Genomic DNA, 23520 nt, shown 5'->3' on the forward strand with positions numbered 1-23520 from the left:
GTGTTAACTGCTGGTCAAATGTGAGGGTTGGCTAGCTAAGTAGTGATCATTACTATTAATCATTATAGACAACATGCTGGCCAGCTAGGCTAGACAGTTGGTACCCTGGTAGTGTTATTGCCTTGCTCTGCTTGTTGAGATCCATAGGAACTATGGGTTTCTAAGTAGTACAGTATGTCGTTATTTACAGAGAGGAGAAGTGCCTGCTGATAACCTTTCCCCCCATCATCTTGTCTGCTCTGTTTGATGGTTCCAGGATGCCAGACAAGCTCCAATTGGACTGGCCTCAAGGGAACGAATGGTCCGAAAATGCAGTGATGCCCGCAAGCACACTATTAGGTACATCTCACCTCGTCATCTGACCAATACGGTCGTTCCTCCATTTTTTTCAGCAGCTGTTCACTGATTGGTAAAGGCCAGAAAAGCAAGAGTTGGTAAATTATCCCGCAGTGTGTACCCGGTACTAGGGGGCATCTTGCTTACGGATGCCTACAGGTAGTCATCGGGGATGGAACCCAGTACATTTGGGCTGTGAACACTACCACACTATCCTCCATCCCCTCCTATGCACGGTTACTACCGGGTGATGTTACCTCCAGGGCCGCTGAAGGTGTCCATCTTGAACAAGAAGGGAGAGGCCATCTCCAGGATGCCGCCTACCAGCCAGGGAGCCATGAGGAAACTGGCCATGGAGCTGCGATTGGTCTGGCATGGTGAGATGCCACGATGCTACACCTTTTCTGTGTATCAACACATTTGCTGTGCGAAATCTGTGTTTTCCCTGATAAGAATATTAGATTATTAGACCCACTTGTGTATTAGGGTTACCTTGCATGGGCCATTGGTGTTTTTGACAGGTCCTAACGGAGCCCAGGTGATCCAAAACCACATCGCCCAGCATTCATCCAAATGGGCCTTCTGGTTCAAATCCATGGGTATGGCTGCGCTTGTCTATAGACTTTTAGCATTTAGCTCACTTTTAGCACCCCTAGCGGGAATGTCCACCCACCATCAGACGGTACAGTCCACTGGGTAGACTGGGTAGACTGATCTACCCATCATATGGTCACTAGAAGGTAGTGGTGCAACGGATCATCATTGATCCGTGATCCGTTCGGATCAATTATTTCGGTTCGGCACACACATGATCCGCGGATTGATTTATAGAAAAAAAAAATTGTGCGCATGTTCAGTCCACACACAGCGTGGTCATGGCGAGCGGAGGAACGGAGGAGCTTGAACACCCCGCGTCATTTAAATCCCCTGTTTGGGAGCATTTCCGCTTCCCTGTCAAAGTTAATGATGAAGGAAAGAGGTTAGTGGATAAAACCGTGACGGTTACACATCTAGCATGACCACGCATTTGCAGCGACATCACCCCGGTGTTTCACTGACAGGAGTGAAACCGAAAGCGACTCAACAACCGCTTATCACCGCGGCATTTAAACAGCCCCTTCCTGCACAAACCGACCGGGCTAAAGCTATCACAAACAATAATAACAATAAACAAAAAGACACAACTTATGTTTATTTGTCTTGTCTATTTTTTTTTTTTTGCTGATCCGAAAAATGATCCGATCCGTGACTCTGATCCGAGGAACGATCCGAACCGTGAGTTTTTTGATCCGTTGCACCCCTACTAGAAGGTGGATGCTGGGCTGATCAACGTCACGCATGGTGGTGCAGTAGGGATCCTTTAAACAGCCTAGTCGTGTCTTCATGGGTCCGTCACCATGGTGACCGTCACCATTATGTTTTCCCCCACCACCTCCTGGCACAGAGACCCTGACCAAGCTGGGGAAGTACACCCTGGAGCTGAACACCATGCTGAACGACAAAAATATCTTCGGTGGGAAAACGCTCCCCAGCAACAAGCTCAACCTCACCATCACAGGTCAGGAGGATCACCTGTGTTCAACTTCATCTGTATCTTCGTCTTCCTCAGGGCCGAGCTAAGCCCCCTCAGCAGAGCCCCTCCCACGGGCCTCTGGGTGCACTTGCTTTCATGCTTGTTCATGCTGTCATTCGTCCTGTGACGTGGTCACTGATGTGGTTGTTCATGCACTCATACAGATGGTCGTTCAATCAGCCGTATGCCATCTCTCTTTTTTACTCTGTCCATCTCTCGCTCTCCCCTTTTTAAATTCAAAGGGCATGGAAAACGTACATTTGCATTGCAAAAACACAAAAATAAGGTGACAAATGTTAATCTCCCTCTCTCGCTCTCGCTCTCTCGCTTAGAGGGCAAGGCGGAGCGTTTCATGGTGGAAGCATTTAACTCCACCCTCCACGTGGGCGTGGCCTTCGACATGGTCCTGACGCTGGTGGACGCCTTTGATCACCCGGCCCCACCCCCTCCAGGCCTCGCCCCAGAGCTCTCATGCCGGTGTGTGTGTGTGTGTGTGCGGGATGGATGTATACGGTTGTACAGGGAGGCATGCAAGGGTAGTGAGGTGACAAATGAAGGGGAACAGAGTCCGTACTAGGGCTGAACGATTTATCATTTTCTGATCGAAATTGCGATTTCAGACAACGCGATCTCGTGATCGCCAAAGCCGCGGTTTCTCCCGTGTTCCTGACTGACCCGAGATCTGTTGTCAACTATTTATACCGGCACTTGAAAAATCACCACAGGCATTTGCATGACGAGTGCATGACGAAAAAGTCTGGTGAAAAGTCTCCCCCCGTCAACAATTCCGACCGCGGACCCTGTTATAATGTAATGTCCCCAATTAATGTAAAGCAATTGGCCCGCCGGCATATCGCATTTCAGCGTTAACTCGCGTCTCGGCGTGGTAACCCTGGCGCGTCAACTCCGGCAGCCCGTACTCCCGTACCGTATGATGTCATGTTTGTAAATATTACTGTTCATTGTGAATATTGCACTGAAGCTTGATTTGAAGAAAATCGTGGATCAAATCGAAATCGCAATATCTACCAGAAAAATCGCAATTAGATCTTTTCCTGAAATCGTTCAGCCCTAGTCCGTACACCGTCTGCTGGTTGTGTTCTCCGATGGGATCAATGTGGTCACAGAGACGAGTGCACTGTGCAGTATAAATACGGGTTCGGTTGGTGTTTCGTCTGTGATGTTTGTACAGTTGTTGTGTATGTTGTTTTACCCTGCTGTGTGTCTTGACCAGGTTTTACAGTTTATTCACGGAACATAGATGGGAGTTTAGTGCGGTCGTCCTCCAGACTGATCTGACACTGTAACATTGGGAGTTTAGTGTGGTCATCCACCTCCAGACTGGTCTGACACTGTAGCACTGGGAGGTTAGTGCGGTCGTCCTCCAGACTGGTCTGACACTGTAGCACTGGGAGGTTAGTGCGGTCGTCCTCCAGACCGGTATGACACTGTAGCACTGGGAGGTTAGTGCGGTCGTCCTCCAGACTGGTCTGACACTGTAGCACTGGGAGGTTAGTGCGGTCATCCTCCAGACTGGTCTGACACTGTAGCACTGGGAGGTTAGTGCGGTCGTCCTCCAGACTGGTCTGACACTGTAGCACTGGGAGGTTAGTGCGGTCGTCCTCCAGACTGGTCTGACACTGTAGCACTGGGAGGTTAGTGCGGTCGTCCTCCAGACTGGTCTGACACTGTAGCACTGGGAGGTTAGTGCGGTCGTCCTCCAGACCGGTATGAAACTGTAATGCTGAGTTCTCAGCACAGTTCAGGGAATTAACTGTCATTCCCTAGAGTTCATCCTCTGGGACGAGCGCCGTTTCCTCAGGTCCAACAACAGCCAACATGCTGTGGCATGAAAGAGATGATGATCCAGCTGCTGTGTGACAAGCACCGGCCTCCAGTATATTCATCCAGATGTTCTGTGCTTCATTGTCCAGCCATCTGAGCGTGAGTTACGAAAAAACCAGTTCCAGTGGGACCCAGTTCACCATTCACGGGGTCAAAGTGTGCGGCAGTGTTCCCAACTACCACTGTAAGGTAGGGACCCACAACACACAGACTCGCACACACAATGTAACACACAACAACGGATCACACACGTTATTAACCTCGTGGCCATGTTGGTTTGTTGGGTAGACCTTCGGAAACCATGACAACTCAATGCAATATTTTTTTAGTTCTGCGTTGCATCTCCCCACCAGTTGTCATGGTTTCCCCAAAGTGGCAGTGTTTTGAGTTTTCTTTCCTAAAGTGAGTGGTCTGGCCCCTCAGGCCCAGGACCTGACAGTGGTGCTGCCGGACCTGAAGTCCAGCTCCCAGACCTTCAAGATCAGCCTACTTCCTGGTATGACATCACCACCACCATCTGCGTGGTTATTATGATGACTTCATCGTCTTTTGTTGTGTTTTTATGTTTTTTTAATTTGTAACAGAGAGATTCCCCCATGGGATCAGTACAATAATGTGAATGTTCAAAGAGTGCGGACACAGGGTATCGAACCCTCGTCCTTTCTATCGTTGGCTAGGAGTTATGGGAGGGGTGCCAATTTGTTGTCGTCGTGATAAACAAAAAGCCCCCCCCAGCTGAGGTTACAGGGAGGGAAGGGATTTTTAATATGAAAATAAACATGATATTTATGGAGGCGGGGACGGACCCTGGGAGGCCTGCAGACAACTCACAGATGTTGGCAGAGTGGGCTGCGCTTTTATTTTGATGGCACACTAACTCGAGTACTGAAAAATGACATCAGAAGCACCCATCATCCTCCATGCTGACTGTTTTTTTTTTTCTTCTTTGAGAGTTTCTAAATGGAAACAAGGCCTCGTCGTGAATCAGAAGCAGTCATCACAATTATTCAGGGGTTCCTGTTTGTTTTTTTCCCCCAGGCGACCCCCACTCACTCGACATCACATCGGAAAAGGAAACCTTCACTGTGGAGAATGGAAACTCTATGACCTTCAACGTCAAGGTCCACGATGAGGCAGGAAACATCACGGCTCAGCCCCAACTGGTCGTCTACTGCCGGGTAGGACACTTAGGGCACCCTACTGGTGGCCATAGTATTCAGTCATTTACCGCACGCTTTTACCCTTACACTTTTTTTTTTTCAAGTGACTTAAAGTTACTTGCAGTGAATTTGGATCCATGTCATTAAGGAGCAGTTAGTGGTTGGATAGTACAGAGACCGGTCATTCAGGAGCAGGTAGGGGTTAGACAGTACAGAACCTGGTCATTAAGGAGTAGCTAGTGGTGAGTACAGAGACAGTTCATTAAGGAGCAGGGGGCATCTTGCTTTAGGATGCCTTCAGGTAGGCTGTGAACATTCGGATGAAACGCAGAATCTTTACGGCTGGAAATTAAACACTCTGACCCCCTCCAGCATATCCTTCTTCCTAGGCTGATCTGCTGGATAATTTCCAATGTAGTGAGGGGACCACATCGGTGCACTGTTGCTGTTATGTGTTCATCATCTGTATTGCTCAAGGTGCAAAATTAATTTTTCCTGACAATAAGTAAATCAAAGTCTACTGGTGGTCTAGTGTGACTTGTGTTCAAGTCTAGTCTATTGGTGGTGTAGGTCTACTGGTGACCTACCTCCAGGCAGGAAGCACACTTGTCAGTGTACTAGACACATGTCCTAGTGTGTTGCGTCATCGAAGGATCACATTCTGACCGTCCGGCCAGAGCTCTTCGTAGAGCAGGTCTCTGAGCTCATACTTGGACGGGCCACAGAGATTTCAGTGCTCTCCGTGGCCAAGGTTCACTGCAGCTGGGGGAGGAATTGCTATGCTAGTGAAACATGCATCCAACTCTCTAACCTCATAAAGTTAGGAGAGGCCTCGCTTTCGTATCCACAAAGGATGTCGTGGTTAGGAAGTTGTGCGTTCTGAGGAGGGAAATGGTGTTCTTGTGTTGGTCCTCTATGTCACTAGTTGAAGATTACTAAATAGTTATTTAAGATAGACACAGACTGAGGTACTTTAACACACACAAAGAATTGAATTATTAGTATTGAATAATAATGAACTCTGAATAATGAGTCTCTTGCTGAAAGGAGAGAATCAAATTCCTGTGGAGGCTAGTTACTCCAATGTCTGCCAAATACAAACGTAGTAAAAACATTCTGTTCTCACTAATATATAGACTAGTGCTGTCAAACGATTAAAATATTTAATCGCAATTAATCACATTAATGTCATAGTTAACTCGCAATTAATCACACATTTTTATCTATTCTAAATGTCCCTTGATTTCTTTTTGTCCCATTCTTTTTTCACATTTTAATGCTCTTATCAACATGGAAAAGTGGATTGGCTTGCTTTGCGGAAATGTTTTTTTATTGAAAACAACATTGCCATATACTGTAGTGTTCAATTTCACACTAACATTCTCACTTGGAGCAGTCATTCACACTTGGAGCAAATAATCTCTCAGACAATGTAACACTGTCAATAAAAGGGTAAAAATATATATATATATATTTTTTGTTAAAATGGTTTCATTATTTTGTTTATACAGTTACCACTGCAATATAAAGACATGTTCTATTGTTCCTACAGTTTCCAGGGTAATATGTAGACATATTCTGTTCATATAGTTACCACTGTAAGGCCTTTAAGGAACTACATGCTAGTCTCTACCGTGAACCACCTAAAGGCCGTTAATGAAACTACATGCTAGTCTCTACTGTGAACCACCTAGAGGCCGTTAGAGGAACTACATGCTAGTCTTTACCATGAACCACCTAGAGGCCATTGGAGGAACTACATGCTAGTCTCTTCTGATGAGAAACAAATTATGAACAGAGGGTCATAGCCAGTGGCGTCAGTTTGTTTTTAGAAGTGCTGGGGACAATAACCATAAGCTTGAGTGTGGTTTGAAAAGTGCTGGGTACCCTTATGTAAGCTATTCATCCATTCAACGCTGCATTGGGGGGGGGGGGGGGGGGGGGGGGATTACGGGCTGGCGGAGTTGTTGACGGGGGGGGTTATCGATAATAGAAAATGCGCAGATCTTTTTTTTTCTTGTGTGCTCGTGCCGCCCCCCCTGTAATGCAGCCCAGAGGAGAATTGCATCTGCCAAATCCTCACCACCAGTAAAGTAGTAAACACTCGCGAAGGACCAGGTAGACTTCACTCGTTACAACGTCATATAAGCAAACTGCCCGCAAAGAAGTTTGCGGGCAGTTTAGGATACAGTTTAGGATAATCACACAGGTTATGCGAGACTCAGAACATATTTATGTTAGTATACCAGGCTCCAAGTCTAACGTCACATATCTCAACCAGACAAAACAACTATAACCACATTGGCATAGCAATCGCACTGTGTGTAGCTGCAATCTGTATCTACAATGCATAGGCCTACTAGCTGGAGCACCAACCAGAATCAGATCACAATCGTAGCTTAGGACCGTGGGTAACCTAACAGGTCATCACGAGCAAACAAAACCAGCAGCAAAGTTTAAGTAAACCAATTTCTTACCTTATGTGGCCCTCCACATGCAGGCTAGATGATGTATATATCCATATCCATTTAGTTAGCAAAAGGACCGGCTATTTTCCGAATAAAAATGTCAATTTTGGCTGTCTGTCTTGAAAATGAATTAAGCCACTTCTCCATTATAACGCTATGTACAGACAGCACACGTTTACCCTCCCCCTCCCCCTTGCAATGACATTAAATATAATTTAAAAACAAAAAAAAGGCGCAAGTCGCAAGGCTATTTGACTGGATTCATCCTCCATCATGTCTAAGAGAAAAGCTGGAACCGATATCAGATCATTTTTCAGCAATCAAAAATGCGCTGTAAGTGCAATCGATTAGAAACCTACAAATCACCTTATTTTACGATGTTTGATATTGTGGCGACCGTGGGCGTGGTCGCCGTGTTCCAGGTGCCGCAAAGGATACTGGGACAATTGTTTTAGGACACTTTAGTTTTTTAGTCCGACACCATGAGTGAGAGTGCTGTTCGTGTTGGGCAGGTGTGCCGTGTTTTCTGTTCTATTCGGTGTGTAAAAATAAAGACAACTCCCGTAGCCGAGCGGTGTATGTGGTGCGGGAGTTGGTTTGACTGCTTAACCTGGGCTCCCTTCTCGTCCCTCCCATGCAGCTCGCCACAATATTAACTCAGAGTTAACTGCAAGCTGCTAGTTATCCAATAATATCCTCTTATCCCCCTCTTTCATCTATTGAGGATGTCATTGTGCGCGTGCGCCCATCACATCGCAATTGACCGTTCGAAAGCCCCGACCCCTTGTCAGTTTTGTTAAGATTTACTCTCCTCTGATTTCCTCTCAAGCAATCGCCATAGCGAAATGCAAGCTTGACGGACCTTACCACTCTTGTGATTGGACAGCGCGAACGGTCAATTGGTTTGCACATTTTTAAAAGTGATGGGGACAAAATTAAAATTATAAATAGTGATGGGGACATGTCCCCGGCGTCCCCGGTGGAAATGACGCACCTGGTCATAGCTGCCAGTTTAATTTGAACCTCCTCCCCCTGTGCTCCCTAGGTGCCACAGCACACACCCATTTCTGTGGACTGCAGTACCACGGGGGCGGGGCAACTCATCACTAAGCCATTCACTGTGAGGAACCTGAATGAACAGCAAAGGGTTGTCAAGGCCAAGTTTGACCTGCCGGTAAGCTATGATGCTGTCATGTGTTATATAATAATTTAACACTTATTAGTTAGGTTATTTAAGATAAAAGTACCACTTAAAACAAAGTTACAGTGGATTAGTATTCATTTCCTTAATAATCGATCTGGTGTTGGTTCTTGCGGGCGGTGTTTCCAGAGCCAGAGGCAGGTGAGCGCAGTGTGGAAGGAGCTGATCGTGGTGCCCAGCACGCGGGTGTGCAGGCTGGAGGTGTACTGCCAGGACCCTGGGGGATGCTCCTCGGTGCTGAGGAACGAGGAGCAGGTGGAGTGGAAGGCCGGGGACCTGCTGGAGAACCTCCACTATCGGCTCTATGACGAGGGACAGCGACTCCTGCCCCTCAACCAGCACACCGCCTGCAACATGAAGGTCAGGGTTTAGGTCCCAAGTCATCCGGGGATCCAGCAGCCCTATAGACTGGGTAGCCCCGCCCATTCTGCCGGCGATTTGAGTTCGCTCTGCAGAAGGGTCTGGAGAAGAGCAATAAATTTCTTTCTAGTTTCGATACGTTTTTGCGGGAGCCAATCACCAAGCTGGCTTTTCCCCCTGGTGCACTATTGGCTGGTTTAACACAATGACGACAGGGAAGCGACGGCAAGCAGCCAATTGCGTACACAGTCAATTGAACTCCGCCCGTTGATCACTCCTCTTGTGCTGAAGAAAATGACAGCTTCCCCAGACCAACGTGCAATCTATGATTGAGCTTGGTCTGGCAATAGCCACAGCCCTACTGTGTAGGAGCAGAACTTCTGTGGGGAGACAGCACAGAGCCTGGGGCCGGAAACTATTGGCCAATGTTGGTTGGGTTGAAACGATGTTTGAAAGAAGTAACCATCATCAAAAATGTCCAGTGTGTTGACTTGCCAACAAAGGTTGGGCACAAGTGGGTGAGATGTTGGATTTTTCCGTGGTCGTGTGGCAGGTGAACTGGTCGGCGGAGGTGAACTTGGAGGACCTGGCTAGGGGAAAACTTCCCAGCATCCAAGTCCCCACACAGGTGACGAACAAACCCTTCTACCAGATCTCTTACAAGGACCAAAGGGCCTCGGTGGACGCCTCCTTCATCCTAGTGTAAGACCTTCACCTCCTTCCCTCACCTCCTTCCCTAACCTGCTTCACCGTAGTGGCAGAACCTCACCTCCTTCCCTCACCTCCTTCCCTTACCTGCTTATGCACTTACATTTTGTCGCCATCTGCCATTTTGTCTCTGCGAAACACACCAATGTTGATAGTATATCGGGGGTTGAGATGTGGAGTGTGTTGAAGGTGAAGGGGTCTGGTGTTCCGTAGGCCGTGTCCGGACGTCCCGTCTCAGCTCAAAGTCACGCTGGAGCATTCCTCAGTGATGATGGGAGAAGTCCTAGCTGGGGAAATCCGTGAGTAGCAACAACATGTCTAACTACATGTTAGCCATCTGTGACAATTAAAGGAGAACTCCGGCGATTTTTTAACCCCATTATTGTTTTCCTGAGGGTCACCCCATGTTGAGGGAAGCTAAAAACCCAACGAAAATTTAAAATTGACATGTAACACGAGTTGGTTCCTTACGAGACACCACCGTGCTCGTTTAACTCAAATAGTGTGGTGAAACAGTATAAAATTTTTGAATGTACGAACACTCACCGCAGATTACCCCGTGGACATATCCAGAAGGCCCTTACTAGCTGATAGCAGAACGGATGCGCGAGGATGCATAGCCACTGGCTAGTGGCTGGGAGCACATCCGTTCTGCTATCGGCAAGTAAGGTCTTGGAATGGTTTTCTGAATGTGTTTGGAAGCTCCAAAAGCGGATAAAGAGGAAAAACAATAATGGGGTTAAAAATAGAAACTTATGCCCTGCATAAACATCAAGTGAGGAAAGCATAAACACTGCTCATATGAATTACTGAATCAAGTCCCATATCCTGTAGACCTGCAGCTGCTGGATCAGCACGGGAACCTGACCCAGAAGTTGACCCCACAGTGTGTGGAGGCCATCAAGGTCAAGGGGGAAGAACTGGACTCCACCTCCCTAACCGTATCGTGGCAGGTCTGAACATTGGACAAAGGCACCCTCACTGGGCTTTCTAGTAACTGTTAGACGTCAAACAAACGCACCCTCCCTGGTAGATACATTTTACCATTTGGAGGTAAAGAAAAATCTGGGTAACATATTAAAATAAATGCGTGAAAAGGTGAAAAGACCAAATTACACATTTTTGACACTGCTAGGGGTAACAATCAAACACACCTCAACTAGACATAGAATGAAGTAAGCCTCAGGTACCAAACAAACAAACACACCTCATGTGGAGGTTAGAGTAAACCTTCAGGATTAAACAAACAGACCAGATCAGGCTAACATGATAATAATCAGGTTGCCTCGGATTAGTTCATGAACTACTGGACTATTGCCTTCCAAAACAGGGAATACTGGTAATTGGATTAGGGTTTGTTAGGCAGTCCGTGGTAGTCTTGTGTGGGTAAGTTAGTCCAGGGTGGGTCAGTTAGTCCTGGGTGAATTAATAAATCCTGGGTTAGTTAGTCCTGTTTGGGTTAGTTAGTCCAGGATAAGTTATGTAGTCCTTGTTGGTTTAGTGAGTCCTGGGTTAGTTAGTTCAATAATAAAAATAATAATTGATAGAATTTATATAGCGCTTTTCTAGACACTCAAAGACGCTTTACAGTGATGTTGATGTGTTGCTGTGTGTGACCAGGAGAGCAGCCAGGACGTGGTGGTGAGAGGTGTGGCCTTCAGACCCGGATCACCCGGACCCCGGGAGCTGACCTTTACCCTCAGGACGTTCATAGAGCAGGTCAAGGTCACGGTGACCGCTGGACCCCCCGCCAAGCTACAGCTGGTCAGCGGACCGCAACTGGTAACATGCCATCTTGTTTACTAGTCTATTTACTAGTCAATAGTTTATTAGTCATGTGAGCTAGTTAATTACTAGTTAACAAGTAGTAACACACTACCCAGCTTTGCATTTATACAAAAAAAAACTTAATCCAATGAAAAAATGACTCTTAACAAGCCTGTCTACCTGTTTGTCTATCTTTCCGTCTGCCTACCTGTCTGCCTATCTCTCTGTCTACCTGTCTGCCTACCTTTCTATCTCTCTGTCTACCTGTCTGCCTAGTGCCTACCATCTACCTGTCTATCTCTCTGTCTACCTGTCTGCCTATCTCTCTGTCTACCTGTCTGCCTACCTGTCTGCCTAGTGCCTACCGTCTACCTGTCTATCTCTCTGTCTACCTGTCTGCCTATCTCTCTGTCTACCTGTCTGCCTACCTGTCTACCTGTCCAGCCCCTCCAGGTGTTGAACGAGCAGTGCATCCCGTCCCCCTTCCTCATCCAGCTGTGTGACGCGTGGGGCAACCCCTCCTCCGACCAGAGGGTGGTGGTGGCGCTCACCTCCTCCTCCCCCTCCCTCGAGGTCAGGTCAAAGGTCACAATACACCCATCAATAATCCCCAACATTGTTTTATTCATATTGCAACTGTCTCCTACCCTGGAAATCCAGAGTTCTCACGAGAGCACAATTTGAATTTGCTTAGCGAGTCACTCTGGGAACGAGCAATATACTCACTCCCTGATTCCCCTGGCCCAGAACATCAACCAATCACATCGGTGTATCTGCTATAGGCGGGCCAAAAGCGTTGCTGTTTTACCGACCGGATACGGCAAGAGCCTTATCTTTTGGTTAGCTCCGCTGGTCTGGATACGTCACCCCTTGTGTTCTTCTGATTGGTTGTAGTTTTATCCAATTGCGTGCAGTGAAAATGTTCAAATACATGCTTGGTGCCGCCCCTTGAGTTGGGCCATTTTCATTACTCGTTGCCAGACCCTACAGCTTTCTAGATGTGGGTCTGGATTTCCAGGCTAACCATCTCCTCAAACAACAACGGATGATTGACACAACAACAAAAACAACAAAGGATGATAAACTGACTTAAATGGTCCAACGTCTCCAGCCAATTACATTTTTTAAAGGAATCAAAACAAATGGGTTAATAAAAAGTTAAATGAGCACACATCTATTCTGAGCCAGAAATGCATCAGAATAGATCCTTTTTGTCCTGACCTAATAAAAAAACCTAGCCGAGGTGATTCTGAAGTGGGCGTGTCCCTGCAGCTGAAGTCTGCGGTGATGTCCAAACCCGTGGACCAGGAGGGCAAGGCCTCATTCACCGTCGAGCGCATTGCCGGACCGAAGTGAGTACTGTATTACTACTGCAGTTGTCAGAGTCCTATAGAAGTACTGTACTGTACTGTCCGTCCTATAGAAGTGCCTGTACCACATATTACTAACAGTTGAAAGTAGTACTGTAGTAGTAGTACTGCTATTTAGCTCTCAGCTAGCTCCGGTGCTGACATGCTAACCTCCTGCGGTTTGGTTCCAGGGGGGAGTTCAGTCTGGAGTTCCGGGGTCTGTTCAACCAGAAGCCCATCCCTGGCCCTTCGGTCCTGCTAACCGTGGTCCTGGACCCCACCAAACCAGCTAGCCTAGTGGTTGACTACGACACCAACACTAGCTGTCCGGCAGGGGGAGCCCTCCCTGGTGAGACTGTTGGAAGGTTTCGCCGGGATAGAATATTATTAGCCGTGTTAGCACATTACCAGTGTTAGCCGTGTTAGCTGGTGTTAGCCGTGTTAGCTGGTGTTAGCCGTGTTAGCTGTGTCAGCCGTGTTAGCTGTGTCAGTCCTGTTAGCTGGTGTTAGCTGTGTCAGTCATGTTAGCTGGTGTTAGCTGTGTCAGTCCTGTTAGCTGTGTTAGCTGGTGTTAGCTGTGTCAGTTGTGTTAGCTGGTGTTAGCTGTGTCAGCTGTGTCAGTTGTGTTAGCTGGTGTTAGCTGTGTCAGTTGTGTTAGCTGGTGTTAGCTGTGTCAGTCTTGTTAGCTGTGTTAGCTGGTGTTAGCTGTGTCAGTCTTGTTAGCTGTGTTAGCTGGTGTTAGCTGTGTCAGTTGTGTCAGCCGTGTTAGCTGTGTCAGCCGTGTTAGCTGGTGTTAGCTGTGTCAGTCGTGTTAGCTGGTGTTAGCTGTGCTAGCAGACTTAGCCGATAAATGCCATGTCTACGTGGAAGTTACACCAAGCTGCTGTTTGGGTACTTTAAGGACATTGTCTTCCAATTGTACATTTAACATTTGAGATTTTTGGTTGACGAGAACACAGCGGTAAAATATGCATTTGTATTTCCGTGCAAAAACATTCAGACAAACAAACTTGTCATTTATGACTATTGTGATTGATAAGATTCAGGGTTATAAAAAGTGTGTGTGCATGTGTGCGTGCAGTGTTCTCGGTGAGTGTGGTGTCAGAGGAGGGCGGTCCCATCAGGAATGTGAACCCTGCTGCTCTCTCCATGATGTTATGGAGAAGAGAAACCACCAGCCTCCTCACCCCTCCTAGTGGGGTAGGTTACACCTCACACCTACATCACCACCTCCGTCACCACCACATCATCATCTTTGTCACCACCCACAGCACACCGCCATCACCACCACATTATCACTAACACCACACCTACCTCAACCACCACCACCACCCAGACTAACCTTCAATTACCATCTCAACCACATCACCTCCCAGACTACTCCTCCATCGCCACCTCCACCACATTATCATCTCCATCACAACCCACACGACACCTCCATTACCACCTCCACCACATCACCTCCATCACGACCCACACTACACCTCCATCACAACCCACACCCCACCTCCAATACCACCTCCCTCACATACCCACCATTACCACCAACTCCACCACCACCCACATCACCAACACCACATCATCCAATCCATCACCACCCACCCAACACCTCCAGCCCCACCTCCACAATCTAAACCACCACCATTAGAACCACCATCTCCTCCACCCCTTTCCACTTCCACCCTCCACACCACCACTCACCCTACACGTGCTCTTTTGTTCCTGGTTCCTGCCATCCAGGCCATCCAATACAAGTGCAGTAAACCTCTGGAGAACGAGGATGACGACTTTCACTTTTACTTCAGGTAACACACCCATGAATACTTCTTCCTGTTCCTGTCCATATACGGTCTGTGCATCCTGGGGTACTGACGTATGACATGGGTTTCAGGGATAAGCCTGGACCCGAACAGACAGGGAGTTACAGCCTCCAGTTCTCCCTGACGTCAGGAAGGACGTCGCTTCTGAGCAAGCAGGTCAGTTCAACATTACAGAGTCAAGTCTAGGGTTAGTTTTAATCCCAGCTACAGTTTCAAAGGGCTTCACAGGACACATTACCGCACACCATATAACACTAAGCCCAATGAAGGGAAAATAATTAGACACATTTGCCCAATAAGCACCTCGCAATAGGTGTTCCGTGCAGGATAGCGGTAACATGAAGCAAATCCGAAATAATGGTTGGGGTGAGGTCATTAGAAAATAGCAGATCACTAAGGTGTTAACAAATCCACCCATAATTACTGTGGGTTTGTCTGTGTATATGGCACATATAAAGAGAAATCTTACATTTTTGGATTAACTGTCCACACTGAACAAACTACATATGAAAGGTTCTCACGTAGAGAAATCGTTTCTTCGACATCTGCTTTGGAGTGGATGAGTGATGTCAGCAATCACAACACATGCTCATTGTCTCACCATGGACAAAACATGTTCCAATTGTTAGAATTGTACTAAAAATGTACAATTGTGTATGTAAATGATGGCACCCATTTCACACCTTACCATCCGTAGAAGTAGAGAGACTCTGCGTTCCTTCTGAAGGTTTCTTCCATGATATCGAAGGGAGTTTTTTTCATTCAGGGTTAAGGCTCATTTATGCTCTACGTTAGATACGCATACGGATACGGATGGAGCCTTCTGTCCGTACTCTGTGTACATTTCGTCCATATTTCTGCATGTATCCTGCAAGCTTGCGGATGTGTACTGAAACGGACCTAACGTTGCAGTACCACCGGAAATCGTGTTGGGCATTGTACACAAAAAAGGGCTGCATACACAAAGAAAACCAATGACTGGAATTTTCAGTCCACACTCCGGGATGTATTTAGTGGTCTCACTGACCACCGCCGTCTACAACGCTGCCTGCGTTTTTTTTTTGCCTCCTTCTCAATAGATGCAGGATTGTTATCTCCCCCATCGTCGCCATGTTTGTTGTCATAAACTTTTTTTTTTTTTTTACTTTATTGGAGTAACTTTTGAATCTGAACGACTTTTCTAGAGGATGTTTTGCCCAATGTCCCTTCCAACGTAAAGGACGCATGAAAGTATGAGGCCAGTGACGGATCGAACGTTGATAACGTACATCTTTATTTATGCACGAAATGGGATCATAACTGAGCCTTTAGGGGTGTCATCAATATATGGCCTTAAAGCCCATTGTGACTGTAACTGTGATAAAGGGCTATGCAAATACAATTCACTATTGACTTGGCTCTTCCTCCTCCTCTTCCTCCTCCTCCGCCTACTCAGTATGTGCTAGACGTAGTGGCCAACGAACCAATCAAGCTGGCCCCTGACAGCCAGCCCACCACCCCGATGGTCTCCAATGTTGAGGCGCCGGCCAGCAGGGTCCTGGTCGAGGACCTGACCCTGAGGATCAGGGTGAGTCAACCTCCTTTAGCATTTAGCTTAGAATATAGCACAACATATGGCTTACGTGTGGCCTGCCTTTTAGCTGAGCATTTAGCTTGAAATTTAGAACTTAACATTTAGCTTAGCATTGAGCTGAGTTAATCGCTTGGTTGGTAGTGGTTAGGCCATTCAATGAGGAATGGATAACATGTTAACAAACAAAATGAATAGTCTCTAATGTTACTGCTCAAGCCCTGCATTGTAAATTCACTCAACTAATTTTGAGTTAATTCAGTATTTAACGTGAACATTCATTTGACTCACAACAATATTGACAACTTTAACTTTGTTAACGTGCTTTCTACCTAAAATTAAAATGATCCTCCTGATCTGTTTGAGAAATAAAAACACACGTGGCACCGCTCCAGTTTTCAGTGGATTTCATTGATTCTTGCGGGCTTCCAGGACAAGTTTGGCAACCCCGCGGGGCAGGAGGTGGACGGGCAGGTGGAGGTGAGGGTGAAGCTCTCCCCTGGGGACCGAGATAAAGAGCTGCCTATTCTGGAGGCCCAGAGTGACGGCTACTATCTCCAACTGACCAAAGGAACCGCCCACGTCAGCGTGAGTAGCCCCGCCCCCCTCCCAAGATTTGATGTGACCTCCTGCTGGCGCTCCTCCCAGTACTGATAAACACACGTGTGTGTTGTGTGTAGAAGCTGTCTATCATCAGGAACAGCCCGGGGGGTGACGGTAGCGAGTATGTCCTGGTGTTCCAGATCAGAGGACCCGGGACGACTCCGGCTCCCTACCTGCTCCCCTTCCGCTTCTACAACGGTTTGATACTCACATCATTATTACTTGTTTTAAAGTATTTAAGGGATAATGTATAGAACGCCTGTCATTATCCAGAAATAAGCCCTGACAGGGCGAACCGGACACCGACACGAAGCGGAGTTGTCTTGCTTCGCCCTGAAGGGGCTTACTTTAGATAATGACCGGCGACGTTCTATACATTATCCCGCTCATTATACGGCTACTTGCCAAAACGAAAAAATAACTTCACACAGTGTGTCTTTTTACAATTAATTTGTTACCAGCATTCGTAGTGTTGATCAGCAGGGAAATAGTCTGCCAAAGAAGTTGACGTCGCTTAGCAACCGAATCCGCTGGGGTTGATAAGTTACCGGATTACTTGCGGAGTGATACGAAAGACGTGAAAAAATTCACTTTCCTTGACAGCATTATTATATGCATAGCAACGGTCATTATCGAAAAATAATTAATCACCGGAAGTCGGGAAGGCCAATGCAAGTGAACGGAGCGTTCCACAGCATTGAGAAGAGCCGTGTAACAATGTATTGTATTTGGTTTTCCCGTAACCAGCAGGTCAATCTTGTGTGCAGATGCCGATAACCAGAGACGGATGTCGGAGCTGTCCAGGAAGAAAGACCGGCTCAGCACTGACCTGGACAAATACAAAGACTATTCCACGAACCTGGAGGCCCTGCACAGGGAGCTCACCTGTACGTGAAAAATAGATTATTGATGTGTGTGTGTGTGTGTGTGTGTGTGTGTGTGTGTGTGCGTGTGTGGCCTTATGCAAGCCTAGTTTTCCTTTAGTTAGTTAAGGTGCAAGTGTAATATCATTGTACTTCAAGGTGTGTATGTGGACGTTGTGTGATGGTGATTGTATATGTCTATCCTGTTGCATTTAGCCCTAATGGGCCTCTAAAGTGTTTGTCATTCTAGTATCAGTGAACAGTGTTGTTGTCGTCCAGATAAAAACCAGCAAGCCATTAGTAAACTGAGAGAGCTTGGAACTGAGCTGTCCAGGAGAAAGGTCAACGTGACACCACTGAAATCTGTAAGATCTCCTTCATACCACCCACATCACACCTAACATAAACATGTTTTATCTCCATATATTTTCATCTATTATATTTATATAATAGCACATATTTTCTCCATATGTAAGCATATATTAGCTCCATATGATAGCATGTATTATTTACATGAAATAGCCAAAAGCCATGTGATAGCTCAATACAACAGCCATCCATCATCAGCTCCATATACCATCAATGTATTATTGGGGTCGGGACCCAGTGGATTCCATGGAGATGGGACGTGTATTTTATCCCCCACTAGGCTCTCGAGGTCAGGGCAGCCATCAATGAGAAGACTGCACAGTTAAATGGGATCTTCAGACAACCCAGGAGAACCTGCTCCATCACAGACCCCTACAGAGGAACCCCCCACGTTCTGGGCAAGGTGAAGCTACTGACCAACTAACAAGACAACTAACTGTAAACCTGTTAACACCCACTTTAACCATTTCTGGCCATGTTACCCACCACTCTGACTAACTGGTCATGTTACCCACCACTCTGACTAACTGGTTGTGTTACCCACCACTCTGACTAACTGGTCGTGTTAACCACCACTCTGACTAACTGGTCATATTAACATATTAGTCATGTTTATTGACCACTGCCATCTTTTCAGCTCTGAACTGGTTAATATTTCCCCCTGCTTATCTAGACTGAATCCTATTCACACCACCATACAATTTTTAATAACCATAAGCAGTGTTTCCCACAGGCCAGGTAGCAATGTGTGGCGGATTTGTTGAGGGGGGGGGGGGGGGTTTCACCCGTGCCTAAAACCGCCACTGCTTATAATGCTTACATTATAACCGCGGGTGGAATTGTTGATGGGGGGGGGGGGGGGGGGGAGTTGGGTTGCGGGTGGACGGGATTGTTGATGGGGGGGCCGCGATTACGGGCTAGCGGAGTTAAATTTTAAAATCGCGCTAAAATAAAAATAAATAAGAAAAGCGGAATCAATTTGTGGCGCTCGTTGTTCAATCTGTGGCGCTGCGCCACACATTGGCCTATGTATGGGAAACACTGATTTAAGAATTAAGACTTCTCTAATGCCGCTTTTCCACCGACAGTACCGACTCGACTCGACTCGACTCGGTTTGGTTCCAGGCACGTTGCATTTCCATCTAAAAAAGTACCTCTTCAACGTGGGCGGGTCGTCATTAGGTTTTAATCCCGGGAGATGGGATTTCCGGGAAATCTCAATGTGATCTAGACTATTTCCTGATTCCCGGGAAAGGTTATGGTGGGAAATAAAATAAAATAAAAAGCACAATGACTGCGCATCTATTGTTGTCATACGGTAACGTTGATGGAGGCGAAACTCGAGCCCTGGGAAAGGAACGACACTAGAACGAAACAGCGAAACGCTGATCCTCAGGAGCCGGTCCGTGGACTCCAGCCACGCCGGACACACACAACCACGCCGGACACACACAACCACGCGCAGCCTAACTCTAGCCCCGGGAAAGGAGCGACACACACGGCGAAATGTTGATCAGTGTCCCCCTCGGGAGCGGGTCCGTGGACTCCACGCCGGACACAACTTAACTTAGAGTGATTATTCCCATTTACAGCCGCTGGCCAATCAGTTGCCAGCAGCCTGTTTACGTCACACAAAAGTACCTACTCCGCTCGCTTGGAACCTTGACGGAGGTGGTATTAAAAAAAAGTACGAGGTACCAGGTACCAGGTACTACTACCAGGTACTTTTTGCCAATGGAAACGCAAAAAAAGGCGAGTCGAGTTGGCTGGTACTGTCGGTGGAAAAGCGGCATATGGTGTCTATAAGCTTGGTTGGCGATGGTTAGGCTCAGCTTTAGGGAAAACACAATGCATCATGGGAACAATCACCAGAAAGGTGCTATCTAGCTGCCACTGTAAAGCATGAGAGGGCGGAGCCTCATTGCTCTGCCTCCTCCCCTCCCAGGTGTGTCACCTGGCGCTGGTGGAGGACGACGCCACAGCCGGCGTCATCTCCTGGCACATTCAACGGGACATGGACTGCCTGGTCACCATGACGACGGAGGCGGCGCGGAAGATCTACGACAGGACGGGTGGAGCTCAGCAGGTGCTGCCCTTGGACAGCGTCTACGTGAACCCCACCGACAGGTCGCTAGCCACTCTATCCTAAGTACATGGTAGACAGGCTTGTGTCTAGGTGGAGTAAACATACCCTTTTATCAATGGGTCCTTTGTTTATCGAATTCACCAATAAGGGTTCCATCATGACAATCGCTATCGTAAACCATAAATGAACATCAACACAACAGGAGATCACGTTGGTTGTTTACAATATATAAAGGTTGTATTAAAGAGAACTTATGAGATGGATATTTACAGGTTATCATTACTGACAAAATAGCTCTTACAACGCATATCGTTTTAAAGACATTCAAAGGACATTTATTAAAGGCTAATTTAAAAGAGTTATGTAACATAAAAGCATATACGTAAACAAATTCTTACATTTTCTGCCTGGGAATCAGACGAAACTGCAAGCTAATGTTTTATCTGCTCTGGCATACTGTATGTGTCTGGCCCCCCTCCTGTTCAGACAGATCCCCTGCAGGCCTTCCTTTGCTCTGGTTGTAGGGCTATTCAATTGCCCCCAGAGGCCTTTTGAGACCATTGATTATGCCGCAGACTAACACGCATTTGAAAACTGGTTTGGTGATTAGACTATTATAGACTATTAAAAACGTTGATTTGAATGGAATCTTTTTTAGCCTTGGCAAACATGTTTAAACACGATTTTAAAGAAAATGTTCAATGGTCATTTATTAATACTTGCATACACTGGCGCCATCTCTGGGGGGGCACAAGGTTTCTTGCACCCCCAAAGATAAGGTTGAATCAGACGAAAGGGTGCAAAAAACCCTCAAAATTGAAACAAAGTGAACCGGCGCTTTTTCGTTGTCTGTCCCGTTAAATAAAGCATGCGCGTTAGAATGCTGCCCTGCGCGATAGAGCTCTGTGCTGCACTGTGCTGCGCTGCGATAGCACCCCGCCACCTCCCTCCCCCTCTCCCCCCCCCACAAATCGTTCTGAAGCATCGCTGGCAACATTCCTTACCAATGGTTACCAATGGTTGGCAGAGTGCCAAATGATTGACAGGTCGAATATGTCAGGGAGCAGGTCGGGCCTACAAGCGCGCGTCAAGGCCATAAAAGAAGAGGCAATGTACGTGCTTTGTAATGCCCACAACATCAATACAATCAGAGAGTCACCAAAAAGACTGGCATGGTTTGACTCTTTCCATAAGCCTGCAGGTGGGAACAGTTTGCGCCGCTTTGCCCCACCCTCTGGACGATGCGAGTGAGCAGTGTGAAGTCAGTTCTTGCGAACTACGAGAGCCTGGCGAGTTACTTCCATTATTTCTACATTTCTAAATTAGTCACTGAAATCTAATTAAGCTAGTGGAATACATTTGAATGAAATATTTATGACCCCCCAATGTTGGCGCCACTGCTTGCATATTTAAAGCGCTTCTTAGTCATAACAAAAATAGTTGTTTTAATGTTGACTGTTCCTCGGTTTCATTCATCACATACCTAACTACAAGCAGTGTGGCTCTATGTTTCAGTACCACCTTGTGTGAGTGCTCTGCAGATGTCAAGGGTGCAGTCTCTGATTCACTATCTCTATCTGGGTTTGTTTCAGGCCTCTTCCACACTATGGGTGTCGTACCCCTACCCCCCCCGGGAACCCGGTGTTCGCCCGGGACCTGCTCATCTACCCCAATGACACAGAGAGCTGTCAGAAAGGTACTGTCAAACCCGGACTGCATCTAGACTCGCTTCACACCAGAAGTCAATCTGTTATGGGGACATTGATGATTAACTATGGAAGATATTATGTCGTGATCAACCTCATGAATACATTGCATGAACCTCTGCGTAGTTGGGGTTCAGTCATCTTAGCTATGCATTCAGGTAGGTTGCGGACATTGAGGATGGAACCCAGAACCATTGAGATGAATAGCTGCCTCTCCAACTGTGGAACTACCATGTCATCTTACGGTCTGATATGTAATGAAAACTATCACAAAATCTCATTGTATTCTCCATTGGTCAACAAAGACCGAACTGAACTGTAGAGCATGATTCCCTTCCTGGATCCATTCATATATATATATATATATATATATATATATATATATATATATATATATATATATATATAGACGTTAAGTAATTTACAGAGATTCGAACAAAGTTACACAGCAGAGCTCTAATATGGTAATTCAAACTCCCCTCACTGAGGCCAGAGCTGCGTTTCACCAGAGGTCCCAGAATGCAGCAGTGTTTACTCTTGTTGGGGTACTTCCTGTCGCCACTTCAACCCATTCCTGACCCTAAACGCTTCCAGACATAAGGGACCGCAGATCCAGGGGGTGTGTGTGTGGGACCGACCGTGCATGTGTGTGTTTGTGTGTGTGTTCGTCATTAGCTTGTCAGTAGTTCTCTCCTGGGACCAGTGGTGCTCTGCACACATCAAGCATCACTCCACTGCTGGGAAGCAAGTGACTGCCATGTTTAGGTTTAGACCACTATATATGAAGGATAGTTAAGCAATAGATCACGACAGGCTGTGGTATGTTCTCATTATACCACAATTAAGGGGCGTTGTACTGTGAACATTTTCAGAACATTTTACTGACTGAAGTGATCTATTGCTTTTATGAAACAGTTACGTAAGTATGGCAAAATGAAAGTCATAGACACCCTCAATTTTGAAAAAGCGAGAAAGTCGGAAAAGCATTTTTTTTAACAAATACAAAAAAGTAGTCCCTCCTGGCTGCCTGCAAAGTGTACGGCGGTTGCTATGCAACACACTGTAGCGTCCTTCAGAGAGAAGGCTAGAGACGGTAGCTCGGTTCGCCAGCAATTTAGCCTACTATCGAGTTCACTCACCGTGTGCCTATTGCTTTACAACATTTCCACCCTCTCCAGCAATCAACATATTTTTAGGCTTCAGTGCACTATGCTATTGCTTTTATATATAAATAAACAACAGTTCAAGTTAGGCGCGGAGTGATACGGAACTCTGTAAACTGAACGGGCGTCATAGCTGTCTATACGCTCAATATACAACAGTTGGGAACCAATCAGATCGCTTGATTTAAGCCACCCGTTTTATCATTTAGTTTAGACAACCAGGTATGTAAGCAGGTCTTTGTGGCCCCTGGCTTGGGCTGATGTCATTTTCACTTAGAAATAAATAGAGAAGGTCTGTTTGAAAAGCCAGATGACCAAATTAAATGAATGACCTGTCTCTGTGCTGTCTAACCTTTACCTGCTCCTTAATGACCTTACACTATACTGTATCCCAGGGGTCAGCAATCTTTTCAACATGTAGTGCCAGTTGGACATTTTCTCGTTAATGAGTGTGCCTTAAGGAACAATATATTAAATATTAAGCTGAATTATGACACAGCGACCAAAAACAAATCCAGAAGACCTGGAATTGTATTATTTCCATATAGTCCACAATCATGCAAAGTTTTTTTT

General features: G+C 46.5%; 1 protein-coding gene across 4 annotated transcripts in view; it reads left to right on the top strand.

Annotated features, from left to right (window-relative positions):
• Window positions 1-23520, top strand: part of smchd1 (structural maintenance of chromosomes flexible hinge domain containing 1) — a 41585-nt gene that overhangs the window by 12860 nt on the left and 5205 nt on the right. For 3 of the 4 annotated variants that reach the window (XM_084475522.1, XM_084475523.1, XM_084475524.1), the window contains 28 exons: window positions 257-339; window positions 600-713; window positions 858-935; window positions 1781-1894; window positions 2242-2386; window positions 3844-3943; window positions 4178-4250; window positions 4793-4932; window positions 8428-8556; window positions 8713-8943; window positions 9497-9645; window positions 9865-9950; window positions 10486-10604; window positions 11272-11433; window positions 11863-11991; window positions 12691-12770; window positions 12959-13116; window positions 13849-13967; window positions 14508-14572; window positions 14659-14743; window positions 16023-16154; window positions 16590-16745; window positions 16838-16958; window positions 17528-17647; window positions 17903-17988; window positions 18273-18395; window positions 19938-20119; window positions 21671-21774. In XM_084475522.1, the coding sequence (XP_084331648.1) occupies window positions 257-339; window positions 600-713; window positions 858-935; window positions 1781-1894; window positions 2242-2386; window positions 3844-3943; window positions 4178-4250; window positions 4793-4932; window positions 8428-8556; window positions 8713-8943; window positions 9497-9645; window positions 9865-9950; window positions 10486-10604; window positions 11272-11433; window positions 11863-11991; window positions 12691-12770; window positions 12959-13116; window positions 13849-13967; window positions 14508-14572; window positions 14659-14743; window positions 16023-16154; window positions 16590-16745; window positions 16838-16958; window positions 17528-17647; window positions 17903-17988; window positions 18273-18395; window positions 19938-20119; window positions 21671-21774 (3383 nt within the window). Of the gene's footprint in view, window positions 1-256; window positions 340-599; window positions 714-857; window positions 936-1780; window positions 1895-2241; window positions 2387-3843; window positions 3944-4177; window positions 4251-4792; window positions 4933-8427; window positions 8557-8712; window positions 8944-9496; window positions 9646-9864; window positions 9951-10485; window positions 10605-11271; window positions 11434-11862; window positions 11992-12690; window positions 12771-12958; window positions 13117-13848; window positions 13968-14507; window positions 14573-14658; window positions 14744-16022; window positions 16155-16589; window positions 16746-16837; window positions 16959-17527; window positions 17648-17902; window positions 17989-18272; window positions 18396-19937; window positions 20120-21279; window positions 21368-21670; window positions 21775-23520 lie in introns of all 4 variants that reach the window. The other variant, XR_014637510.1, reaches the window with a different exon arrangement.

The sequence above is a fragment of the Micromesistius poutassou genome, assembly GCF_964030765.1.
Source record: "Micromesistius poutassou genome assembly, chromosome: 11".
NCBI lineage: Eukaryota > Metazoa > Chordata > Actinopteri > Gadiformes > Gadidae > Micromesistius > Micromesistius poutassou.